Source organism: Rhinopithecus roxellana, chromosome 9 (genome assembly GCF_007565055.1).
Source record: "Rhinopithecus roxellana isolate Shanxi Qingling chromosome 9, ASM756505v1, whole genome shotgun sequence".
Taxonomy (NCBI): domain Eukaryota; kingdom Metazoa; phylum Chordata; class Mammalia; order Primates; family Cercopithecidae; genus Rhinopithecus; species Rhinopithecus roxellana.
Genome location: NC_044557.1, coordinates 7,333,653 through 7,346,860, shown reverse-complemented (window position 1 = coordinate 7,346,860; position 13,208 = coordinate 7,333,653). Strand labels below are relative to the sequence as shown.

The 13,208-nt window shown below is 46.5% G+C and overlaps 1 protein-coding gene across 4 annotated transcripts in view; it reads left to right on the top strand.

Annotated features, from left to right (window-relative positions):
- IKBKB (inhibitor of nuclear factor kappa B kinase subunit beta) overlaps positions 1-7,246 on the top strand; it is a 57,826-nt gene extending 50,580 nt beyond the window's left edge. For 2 of the 4 annotated variants that reach the window (XM_030937429.1, XM_010368039.2), the window contains 3 exons: positions 1,401-1,528; positions 3,922-4,012; positions 5,721-7,246. In XM_030937429.1, coding sequence (XP_030793289.1) covers positions 1,401-1,528; positions 3,922-4,012; positions 5,721-5,786 — 285 coding nt within the window. In that variant the 3' untranslated portion in view covers positions 5,787-7,246. Of the gene's footprint in view, positions 1-1,400; positions 1,529-3,921; positions 5,289-5,720 lie in introns of those variants that run through there. The other 2 variants (XM_030937428.1, XM_030937427.1) reach the window with 1 other exon arrangement.
- The last annotated feature ends 5,962 nt before the right edge of the window (positions 7,247-13,208 follow it).

Here is a 13,208-nt window from a genome sequence, read left to right as displayed (position 1 = left end):
GTGAGCTACTGCGCCTGGCCCATGTCCATTTTCAAAGCACACAGGACACATCACAGTATCTGTCTTTTCCCTTGATATTAAAGGAATTGAGTGTGGGGACATGATCACATCTGGGATTTGGGGAAGTCCCTCTCCAGGCCCTTGGCCAACCTCAGTACTGAGAAGGGTCCCTCAGCGGGGCTGGAGTTGAGCAGCACAGGACGGGGCGGGGCAGGAGCTGGGGCAGGGCCTGGCTGGGAGGGAGCCAGGCAGCGCAGGAGCCATCCCCTGCCGCACTTTCGGTCAAGGGCAGAAGCACAGGAGGTCAATGCTGGGCCTCTCCCAGGCACAGTCAGCAGGGAAGGTGCAGCAGGAGGACCAGGAATGGAGGCTTGGGCGCTTGCATGTCTCCTTGACTTGTGGGCCTTGAGGTTTCGCTGGAGGGAAGGATGTGGAGCCAGGAGGGTTCCATGGCCTGAGAGACACTTGAGGGGATGAAGGACTGCAGGCCGCAGTGAGTGCCAGGAGCGGGGGTTGGGGGACTACACAGGTGGGTTGGGGAGCATGCAGGGCAGAGATCAGTGGAGGGGTGACCTGAAGGTTGGCCAGCGGTCGTGGGCTGTGAGCTGAGGAGGCTCAGGCAGCTGGAACAGGAGCCCCTGCTTGACCTTTTGGGCTGGGAGGAGCAGTGGCTGCAGCCCCTTCGGAGTCAGGGCATCCTGGTTTCTTCTCAGCCAGGTCATAGAGGATGTGAGCCACAGGAACTCCCATAGCCTTTGTGTGTGTGTCTGTCTTCTACCTGGAAAAGAATAAAAATACTTCGCTGTTCTTTTCTTGTAAAAGTTCCTTAAGGGGCCGGACGCAATGGATCATGAATCCTAGAACTTTGGGAGGCTGAGGCAGATCACCGGAGGTCAGGAGTTTGAGACCAGCCTGGTCAATATGGTTGAAACACTGTCTCTACTAAAAATACAAAAATTAGCTGGGTGTAGTGGCACATGCCTGTAGTCCCAGCTACTTGGGAAGCTGAGGCAGGAGAATTGCTTGAACCCAGGAGGTGGAGGTTACAGTGAGCCAAGATCGCTCATTGCACTCCACCTGGGTGAGACAGCGAGACTCTCAATCATTATCAATCAATCAAGCAATAAAGCCGATTAAAAAAAAAAAACTGCAATAAATGTAGGCCCCCAGGTCTCCTTAAATTTAGAATCCTTTCCTCAAAAGTCCCCCTGTTGATACAGAAACACTTTTGAAGCCAGATGTGAAGCACCAGCTGCCCCCCAGGTGGGGGTGCCGACTGGTAGGCTGTAGGGTTAGCTCTGGCATCTGGCAGTCAGTTGTCTCCTGAGAAAATACTGTGGCGTGAATGCAAAATGTGATTCGTCACTTGGCTCCTAATTTCTTTTGATTTTGTCCCCTAGAGCAAGGTCCGTGGTCCTGTCAGTGGAAGCCCGGATAGCATGAATGCCTCTCGACTTAGCCAGCCTGGGCAGCTGATGTCTCAGCCCTCCACGGCCTCCAACAGCTTACCCGAGCCAGCCAAGAAGAGGTAGGTCCGCCTTAGCAGTGCCAAGTGTGACCGTCGAGGGCACGTCAGGAGATTGGGGATGGAGGCGTTTGTCACTGGCAAATGTCTGTCCAATGATATCACTACCTCTCTGGATATTTGTTGCATCTGCTAGGTCCTGTGGGGACAAAAGTTACATGTTTTGCTCTCATAGTCCCTTGAAACTTACTAACTAGTTTCTTTGTCCAAGGCTTGGATGACTAACTGCTTAATGAGAACATTGGAAATGCTGGTTGGGCACATGCTGCTACCTTTTATCCATAGGAAGCCACATTCCCTTCAGGGAGGCCCACTTCATCTCCCCTGAGCCATCTGCCCCCACTCACCCTACCACTACCTTGAGTTACCGAGTCACCACCCTCCTTCCGGTGCCATTGACCTTCACGTTCTTCCCATCCTCTGCCTCCTCTTGCCTGAACCATGGCGGCAGAGGTCGGGGCAGGGCTTTCTGCCTCCTGCCTCCTGCCTTTCTGCTGCCAAGCCCTGTGTGGTTGAATTAATCTTCCCAAAATACCACTCTGACCAAGGTATTCCTTAGTCAGTCATGAATAACAGCTTCCCCCTCCGTTATAGATGCTCAGGTCTGAGCTTTCTTCAAGTCTCATCTGGGCCAGCAGCACAGCATCAAATTCTGAGGTCCTGCCAGAGACCTCACTTGGGAGCTCAGGGTTGGGGCCCAGCAGTCTGTGTCTAGCAGCCCTCCGCCCATTCTCCAGCACACTGCAGGCCACCTCTGTTCCCACAGTCGTCTCTTCCTGTGGTTTGTTTTGTTTGACACTTTCTGTGTGCAGGGCTCTATGGGTTTCTGCAGGAACTAATCTCTAGGCATGGGAAACACTGATGATTGTCTGGGGCAGGGGAGGAGGATGGGAGTGACTGATAATGCAAGATTTCTTCTGAGGATGAAGAAAACATTCTGAAACTAGACATGGTGATGGTTGCACAACTCTGTAAATACGTGAAAACCCTTGAATTGTACACTTTAAATGGGTGAGCTTTATGGTATGTAAATTATATCCCAATACAGTCTGCTTTGAAGAATCTTGTTCTTGTCCTTGGGGACTTTGTAGCCTATTTTAATATTTATGTGACCTTGGGTACTTAATTTTCTCTCGGCTGTATGGCACATTCTTATAATCCTAACACTTTGGGAGGCCGAGGCAGGAGGTTTGCAGGAGTTTGAGGCAAGCCTGGGCAACATAGTGAGACTGTTTCTCTTTTTTTTTTTTTTGAGACGGAGTTTCACTCTTGTTGCCCAGGCTGGAGTGCAATGGCGCGATCTCAGCTCACCTCAAACTCAGCCTCCTGGGTTCACGCAATTCTCCTGCCTCAGCCTCCCGAGTAGCTGGGATTACAGGCATGAGCCACCAGGCCTTGCTAAATTTGTGTTTTTATTAGAGACAGGGTTTCTCCAGCCTGTTGGTCTGGCTGGTCTCAAACTCCCAACCTCAGGTGATCCGTCCGCCTCAGTCTCCCAAAGTGCTGGGATTATAGGCGTGAGCCACCGCATCCGGCCCTTTTTTTGTTGTTAAATAAAAAGTACTTCCCCAACCTCTCATGAGCTCCTATAGTAGCTAGGCCAGGAGCCTCTTCCATTCCCTTCTAGGGTAGGCACTGAGCCTTTAGCCTAGCTAGAGGCCCCATAGCTGAGGTTTGGCAAAAATGTACTCTGAGCTCCTGCCATCAGATTGTCACATTTTGCAGAGTGAGAGGAGTTCCGGGGCACCGTCTTCCCTTATGTGGCTTATTCCCTTCAATGATGTCCTCAAAACTCTAGAAAGGTAGACCTGGGTATATAGGATGTCTCTTGTCTCCCCACAGCATAGAGCTGAGGTTAGAAAAAGATGTTTTATTACATGCTGCTCTTTCTCAATGTGGCCCAGTCCTCAGAGGAAACATGGGTTTCTTATTATAGAAAAGAGAGAGATCAGATTAGATGAAACCAAATCCCAGAACTGCTTTTCAACAGATTCCAAGGAACTATGGAACCCTGATAAATTGGTTGGCCTTTTTTTTTTTTTTTTTTTTTTTTGTCTACTTCAGAAATTGGAAAACAGGTGATTTGGAGAATATCTTTAGATTTGGGCAGTTTGAGAATTAAATTCAGCTATCTAGTAAGTCAGAAAGCAGAAAGAGCTCTTTTTACTTCTGACTTTTTAATGAGATCTGTTTGCCTTTTTGGCAGTAATGCTCATCTTGCATAACAAGATGAAAGTATTAGTCAATGGGTTGGTGTTTTAAGACACTCAGGATCAAAATAATTGTTACTTCATTTAAAAAGTATTATCAAATCTCTTTAGCATATTTTAAAATAGCAGTGTTAGCTCTGATAACTAATAATGACCGCTTTCTAATAATTTGATCATTTTCTTTAGTGAAGAACTGGTGGCCGAAGCACATAACCTGTGTACCCTGCTAGAAAATGCCATACAGGACACCGTGAGGGAGCAAGACCAGAGTTTCACGGTAACAGCCTGTGTGAGCCCCCTGCGATTCCATGTCCTTTCATTCTATAGCAAAAGAGAAAAGAAAATGGAAACGCAATCTGGCATTATCCCCAACCTCAGTGTTTGTTTGTTTGTTTATGACAGGGTCTTTCCCTGTCACCCAGGCTGGAGTGCAGTGGCATGATCTTGGCTCACTGCAACCTCCGCTTCCCGGGTTCAAGTGATTCTCATGCCTCAGCCTCCTGAGTAGCTGGGACTACAGGCATGCGTCACCACACCCAGCTGATTTTTTCAGTGTATATTTATAATTTTCCAGTACACATTTTTTATTATTCATAATAATAGTGATAACTAACAATTATTGAAGGCTTACAACTACGTATATGGATTATCTTATTTAATCCTTGCAACACTTAATTCCTATGATGAGGAGGAAGGTAGCATTGTTCCCAGAAGTCTGTCCCCACCTGCACCGTTGGTACTACTGCTGAGGATTTGTGTGTTGAGTGCTGGGCTGGGAGCAGGAACCAGCCATGGCCTTGTCCTCAGGGCCTTGGAGCTTAGCAGTAGGTATTACTAGTTATGAGAACACTAGTCAAGATATAGGTACATTAAGACAAATCTTTATTGTTGAGAGAATCCTGCATCATTTGCTTAGATCTTTACATGGTCTTTACCTGCTAATCACTTGCTAACCTCCCCTAACTTTAAGCTTTTCGGAAGAATTGCAGGGGGTACCACTGTGAATTGCAGCCTTTGCTGATGTAGTCGCGTGTCCTCCTCCAGTCTGTGGGCATTCTGTATTTCTTGCTGCTCTCTTCCTCCTGGCACGATAATGTTTTGATCAGTTCATTGCTTACTTGCACGTCTGTGGGAGGAAGAGGAAGTCTCCTCAGGCCGAGTCATGTGGTGAGGCTGGAAATCCATAGCTGAGATGAGCTACCCACAGTGAGCACGAGAGTGAGTGCTGTGAGCCACAGTGGTACTGACATCGCCTTTCTAATTCCCACAGTCACAGAATCTCAAGGACTCTGAGCCAATCCAAAGAAAAGATCCTGTACAGTTTGAATATGTAACTTAGCTCAAGAGTGCCCTGTAGTCACCAAACTTATTAATAAAAGGGTTTGGCTTTTTAATTTGTATTTGTTTAATTAATTAATTTATTTTATGCAGCCTGGGTCTTGCTATGTTGCCCAGGCTGGTCTTGAACTCCTGGCCTCAAGCAATCCACTCGCCTCTGCCTCCCAAAGTGCTGAGACCACAGGCATGAGCCACCATACCTAGTCAATAAAGGGGTTTCAATATATTTCTTTTTATTTTTGTTTGTTGTTGTTTTTTTTTGAGATGGAGTCTCGCTCTTTTGCCGAGGCTGGAATGCAATGGTATGATCTCAGCTCACTGCAACCCCTGCCTCCCAGGTTCAAGTGATTCTTCTGCCTCAGCCTCCTGAGTAGCTGGGACTATAGGAGCTTGCCACCACGCCAGGCTAATTTTTGTATTTTTAGTAGAAACAGGGTTTCACCATTTTGGCCAGGCTGGTCTCGAACTCCTGACGTCATGATCTGCCCACCTTGGCCTCCCAAAGTGTTGGGATTACACGCATGAGCCACTGCGCCCGGCCGGGTTTCAGTATATTTCTAAATTGTCCTGATTGCCTCCTGAAGAGGAACAATAACCTGAAATGTGTTGGTGGCTGTTGTATTTTTAACATGTCTGTTGACTTTCAGGCCCTAGACTGGAGCTGGTTACAGACGGAAGAAGAAGAGCACAACTGCCTGGAGCAGGCCTCCTGATGTGGGGGAACTTGACCCCCTGACATGGGGCTGTCCATAGCAGGCCTTATGCGGTGGGGGGACTCGACCCCCTGACATGTGGCTGCCTGGAGCAGGCCTCTTGACGTGGGACTGCCTGGCTGCGGCTCTCACATGGCAGTTCCTGCTGCACTGATGGCCCAGCAGTCTCTGGTATCCAGATGGAGCTCTCACTTCAGCAGCTGTGACTTTCACCCAGGACCCAGGGCGCAGCCTTCCGCAGGCACTGCCGGCGTCTTGTCTGCACACTGGAGGTCCTCCATTACAGAGGCCCAGCGCACGATGCCGGCCCCACGAGCGTTCAGGGCTACAGCCACAGCAGCTCCTTCCTCTGCCTTGAGAAAAGTGCTTGGAGTACGGTTTGCCACACACGTGACTGGACAGTGTCCAATTCAAATCTTTCAGGGCAGAGTCGGAGCAGTGCTTGGTGCCAGCCTGTCCTCTCCTGCTCTCCAATGGCCCTGCTCCCTGTCCTCTCTCACTTTACAGCTTGTGTTTCTTCTGGATTCAGCTTCTTTTAAACAGACAGTTTAATTATAGTTGTGGCCTGGCCCCATCCTCACTTCCTCTTATTATTTCACTGCTGCTAAAATTGTATTTTTACCTACTGCTTTGGTGGTTGTCCTCTTTTCGGCAAAGTTGGAGTGAGTGCCAAGCTCTCCATCTGTGGTCCTTTCAGCCACAGAGAGACTCACCGTAGTAAGGGTGGGAGAGCAGCTGCCTTATTCTGAGTCCCAAAGATTACTTGGGGGTGATTGTCACAGAGGAGGGACAGAAAGGATATCTGCTGACCACTGGCCTGCCCATGCCATGCCCACGTCTCCGTTCCTGCTCAAGAATGTGTGCATGTGGCAGTGCTGGGCTGGGGAGTCCCTGTCTCTCACAGCATCTAGCAGTATTAAATGGATTCATTTTAAAAATAGCTTCTATATTTTGTGACATGTCTCAAACACTCATACTGGGTTCCACAATCCACTGTTAGAATACTGATGGTTAGGGTTTCTGAACTAAATAATGTATAGTGCCTGGATCATTACTAGTGCCATAACCCTGCTTCTTCAACATTTCACGGAACTTCTCTTTTATATAAAGGCAAGAGCATAAAATGAGTTCAGATGATCACAAACAGGTGAGTTTTTTTGGAGACAAAAGTTGGAGTAGGAGACTTTCACAAGTGGTTTCCATGGAGATAGAATGAAGCGTTCTTTGGTCAAGTAAGTTTAGGGAATGATTAATGTTTTACTTGCTTTATGGAGATTCACACTATGCACTGGGAAAGTGTCTGAAAAGACTTAAAATAAAGAAACCTGCTTAACTTTGTATAAAAACACTGTTTACCAATGTCATTTGGCTATAGAAACATTTTCTCCTGCTGATTGTGTGTGTGAAACATGTATTAACATTCCAATGAACTAGCATTTAATAAAGCATGATTTTGGAAACCTGGTAAATGACAGTGGGAAATAACACCCAAAAGGCAAGGATGGGGTCAGACTGGGGAGGGAAAGGATGTTGGGCTAAAGACTGTAAGCTTATGTTACAGGCAACTGAGCCACTGAAGAATTTGGACCAGGAAAATGCCAACCAAAGCAGTCATTTTAAAAGTTTATGGCTGTTCAGTTACAGGACAAGTTGTGAAAAGAAAGAAAGAAAAATGGAAAAAAAAAAAAGTTTATGGCTGGAACAGTATAACTGATTAAAAAGTGAAAATCCAGGCCAGGCGCGGTGGCTTACGCCTGTATTTCCAATACTTTGGGAGGCTGAGGCAGGCAGATCACCTGAGGTCGGGCGTTCGAGACCAGCCTGACCAACATGGAGAAACCCTGTCTCTACTAAAAATACAAAATTAGCCAGGTGTGGTGGGGCACACCTGTAATCCCAGCTACTCGGGAGGCTGAGGCAGGAGAATCGCTTGAACCTGGGAGGCAGAGGTTGCGGTGAGCCGAGATTGCACCATTGCACTCCAGCCTGGGCAACAAGAGCGAAATTTTGTCTCAGAAAAAAAAAAAAAAAAAAAAAAAAAAAAAGTGAAAATCCAGGAGTTAGAATGTCTGCTTCCAAAAAGATGAGATAGATACACTTTTTCCTCTCAGTAAGTACAGCTAAACTCCTTGGTCATGTAAACAAACACAAGACTCTGAAAGTAGATATAAGACAGAAGACTATCCCTGGACCTTGGGATCTGAGAAAGGACTCTGGTAGTTATTCCGTGGCTTTTCTTTTTGTCTCAAGATTGAGTGCTGGCTTTGGGAGGTCAAGGCGGGTGGATCAGGAGGTCAGGAGTTTGAGACCAGCTTGACCAGTGTGGTGAAACCCCGTCTCTACTAAAAATACAAAAATTAGCCGGGTCTGTTGGCACGCAGCTGTAATCCCAGCTACTCAGGAGGCTGAGGCAGGAGAACCGCTTGAACCCGGGAGAAGGAGGTTGCAGTGAGCCAAGATCATGCCACCGCACTCCAGCCTGGGTGACACAGCGAGACTATGTCTCAAAACAAAAAAGAAAAAAGATTGAGTGCTGGAGAAGCCGACCAATGGGCACAGACAAGAAAGCCTGCTTTCTCTGCGTTAGTTTCCTAGACCTGCTGTAGTCAGTTACCACAACTTTGGTGGCTTAAATGACAGAAACTTATTCTCTCCCAGTTCTGGAGGCCAGAAGTCTGAAATAAAGATGTGAACAAAACCACACCTCTTCTGAAGGCTCTAGGGAGGTTCTGTCCCTGGTGGCGTCCAGCTTCTGGTGGCTTCAGACAATCCTTGACTTGTGACTGCATCTCTGCCTTTAGGTCATATTGCTGCCGCTCTCTTTGTCACATCTCTGCTATGTATCTCTTACAAGAATACTTGCCATTGGATTTAGAGCCAATTTGAAAAACCCAGGATAAGCACTTTCTCTCAAGATGTTTCATGTAATCACAGTTTGCCATATGAGGTAATACAGGCTCTGGGGATTATGATATGGACATCTTCTTGGGGGCCACCATTCAGCCCACTACAGTCCACTCTCTGGCACCCCAAAATCTGTATTTGTCCTGCATGAAAAATACATTTATTCTGCCCAATATCTCCCAAAGTCTCAACTCATGCAGCATGAACTAAGACCAAATTTGCATCTATATATTAGCTCAGAAGTCCTGCATCTCATCATCTAATCAGATGTGGGTGAGACCCCATGCATGATTCATTTTAGGATTAAATTTTTTGGCTGTAGACCTGTGATACTACAGGTTATCAGCTTCTAAATAACTTTGGAATTTGGATAAATACATTTATTTAAGACTGACGTAATAGGCATGTGATAGATGTTCTCATTCTGAAAGGGAAAATTTGAAGGCATAAAGAAGTCACCATTCCCAACCAATTTCGATCCAGCAGAGAAAATTCTATTAGGATTCAAGGCCTGAAAATAATTCCCTAGCTTGAAGTGCCACCCACTGGGCCCACAGCAGTTCTGCAGACCTTTGTGTCTGCTCACAGCAGAATCATGGGCCTCTCTGTACCCATGGTGGCTCCATAGGCCTCTGAGTCTGTGCTCACAGTGACATCATAGGCCTGTGTCTCTGCATCCATCACTTCTGTCTGCTTCTCTGGCCTCTGTCTCTGTGCCCCTGGCTCTGCCCTTGGAGTCATTCTTGCTTTTACTTGAAGGATGGCATGTTTGCACCCCAGTAGGTCTATCAATCCATTTCCTGCCTGTAGCAGTTTGGAATTCAACAGGCTTTTCTCATTTCACACTCTCTCTGTCACTTCCAGGCTAAGCTGTTTCTGCTGATGTAACATTCTCAAAAACCTTGTGGGTCCCTTGTGTGTCATGGAGTTCAATGCCATTAGACAAGAGCATCCTCCACAAATTTTCTGGGATAATCCCATCTCTATTCCTGGCATCTATTGAGATGGTTGAGTGAGTCCAAGAGTCCCATGCTTCATCTCTTCATGCCACCACACCCGGTACATTTTTCTTATTTTTGTAAAAGAGATGGGGTCTCGCCATGTTGCCCAGTCTGGTCTTGAACTCCTGGACTTGATCCTTCTGCCTCCGCCCCCCGGAGTGCTGGGATTACAGGTGGCCATGTTTGATACTTCAGCATAACTGCAATTTAAGATATTAATATTTATTGAGTACTTATATGTGGAAACAAAAATTAAGTCCCTTCTCCCATGGAGCTGGCATTGCACATTGGTGGGAGTGAGCAGGAGTGCATAATGTGCAAACCATGTGTGAAAGTTTCCAGTCCTTCTTAGTGCTGTGAAGGAAACACACACACGGTAAAAACCTGGGCCTGGGCCTGGTCCAGGAACGTGACAAGGGTGTGACTGCCAGTCTGGGACCTAAGTGATGAGAAGAAGGCAGCCAGGGAAAGACCCATACAATGAGGGGACAACACTGAGCAGGCACATGTATGCATGAAATAGGGACGTGTGTGTCCTAAACAACGAGAAAAGTGGCAAGAAATGCAGTAGGAGAGCAGGCAGGAGATGGATCACATAAGGCCTTGTGGGCCATGAAAAGGAGCTTGGAATTATTATTATTATTATTTTTTAAGACTCTCTTGTTGCCCAGACTGGAAGGCAGTAGCGCGATCTCGGCTCACTGCAGCCTCCGCCTCCAGGGTTCAAACAATTCTCCTGCCTCAGCCTCCCAAGTAGCTGGGATTACAGGCGCCCACCACTATGCCTGGCTAGTTTTGTATTTTTAGTAGAAATGGGGTTTCACCATGTTGACTAGGCTGATCTGGAACTCCTGACCTCAGATGATCCGCCTGCCTCAGCCTCCCAAAGTGCTGGAATTACAGGCGTGAGCCACTACGCCCTGCTAGGAGCTTGGATTTTATCCTAAGTGCAGTGGGAGGGTGTATAAATAAATAGGGACATATTTTGATACTACATCCTGAAAAGATCACCAGTCCTGTTTGGGGAATGTTCTGTAAGAGGACAAGAGCAGAAGCAGGAAGCCCACTGAGGAGGCTTTGGCAACAGTTCAGGAGGTTATGGAAGTTTGAGCTAGGGCAGTGGCAGCTGAGGGGTTGAGTGGTCATCCAGTTCAGCACATATTCCTGAGAGAACAGACAAGGTCTGCTGGCAGACGGGATGTGGGGTGTGAAAAGATCAATTAAGAATGACTCCTATGGGTTTGGCCTGATAGCAGGGTGGATTAAAATGCTATTAACTGATATGGGGGAAAGTTAAGGAAAAGCTGGTGGGGCAAGAGTCAGGAGTTCTTTAGGACACTTTATCTTTGAGATGCCTATAATGGACTAGAGCTATCCAGTAGACAGCCTGATGTATGAGACTGGAACTCAAGGGACAGGTCAGGACTTGAACTATGAGTTTAGGAGACTTCAAGCTAGACATGCCATTTAAACAGGTAAAACTGGACAAGGTGGAAAAGCTGGTTTGAAGATTGAAGTGTGAAGCCATTTCCCATAAAGGCTGGAGAGTGGAGGAGGAGCTGGGAACCATTGCTCATGTGCACACGCGCCTGCACACACACACGCCCTGCTGAGGAGCGGCCAGTGAGGAAAAAGGAAACTCAGAGCATGTGGAATCTTAGAAGCCAATTGAAGCAAGTTATTTCAAGAAGAAAGTTGTGAAGCAGATCAAATGTAGGTTATTCTAAGACGATAAGGACAGATAATGGATTATTTTCCTTGGTTTCTCTGGCACTAATTTTAAAAATATAATATTTGTAAAAATGGGCTGGGTGCAGTGGCTCACGCCCATAATCCTAGCCCTTTAGGAGGCCAAGGTGGGCGGATCACTTGAGGTCAGGAGTTTGAGACCAGGCTGGCCAACATGGTAAAACCCCATCTCTACTAAAAATACAAAAATTAGCTAGGCGGGGTGGCGGGATCCTGTAATCCCAGCTACTAGGGAGGCTGAGGCAGGAGAATCACTTGAACCCAGGAGGCAGAGGTTGCAGTGAGCCGAGATCTTGCCATTGAACTCTGGCCTGCGGGACAAGAGCGAAACTCTGTCTCAAAAAAACCAAAGAAAATTGTAAAAATGATCCCACAGTTCCCTACATTTGTAACTTTTAAAATTCGGAGGTAAATACATTTTTATTTAAGGAGGAATAATTCTTCAGAGCAAAATAATCTGAATATCACCTGGAATAGAGATTGGACAGAAAAAAATGTGAACGGGAAAAACTAGGACAAGTCATATATGTAAATGACAGTGAGAATAAAGAGAATTAATGAGAGTGATCATGGCTCACTGCAGCTTAACTAATCAGATAGTTAAGAAGTTGCAGGCATAAAGTTAAAAAGCAAGTACTAAATTGAGGAAAATACAAACATTTACAAAATTTTTACAAAAGCTATCCCCCATTAGAAAAATGAGTAAATGATATGAATAGGAAATTCAAAAAAAGAATTACAGATTTCCAATAAGCATAACTTAAGATATACACTGATATTGTAAGGAAACACAATCACCACAGCCTTGCTAATCAAAGAAACTAATATTTATTGGAAAATAATGGGAATTTCTAATAGACTGGGTTAGAAGACTAGAAGTGTATGTCCCAAAATGTTAATAATAGTTCAGCTGTAGGATGAGATCACTGATTTTAATTTTCTCCTTTTATACATTTTCCAGATTTCTCTACAGCAACTACATATCATTTTGTAATAAGATTTTAATTTGTCGATGCACAAAGCAATTGCCTAGAATTGCAGTTCGATATGAACCCAGGAGTTACGCTTGTAAAATTTCCATTTCTCGAGCAGATTGTAAATTTCTCAGATGTAGGTCATCATGCTATAATGAGGGTTCCATTGCTCATGATCTAGATAAAACACTTCTCCGTTTCTTGCGGTCTCTTCATTAATTTGGTCCCTACCGCAAAGGCAGGGGGATTAAAAATAAAATATCTTTTGACACTGGTTGGCAGGTGTACTAACACGTTGTGTGCGGGAGGACTCCTGTTCTCGGCATGGTTCACGCCATGGCTCACGCCGGGCTCCGGCAGCGCCCTAGTATTAAGGGGCTGCACTGGAATGTGGACTGCCCGGTATCGTTAGAGAAAGGTTTGACAGTGTGACGCCAGAGTCGCCTCTGACCTCGAACAAAACGCGCCATGCATTGGGTCGCTATTACAATGCACATTTATGTGCAGGAAGCCAACCCACCAGCGCAAGTATTGCAGAATCAAGATCGCACTCCTGTTTTCCCTTCTAAGGAAAGGATGCCAGATAAACACTGGGAAAACAGATTTAATCTCTTAGGTCAGAACTCCAGGTCTTCCCAAAGGAAGGCCCCTGGGCTGTCATTCTGAGGTGCCTATTTCCTCCGCTCCGAGTCCACGTCCACGAGTCCACGGATTCCCTCTATTCACCGGCCGCGGGCGCGCCCCTCTAGCCCCGCCCCGCCTTGTCCCGCCCCGCCCAGGACGCGTGACGTCAC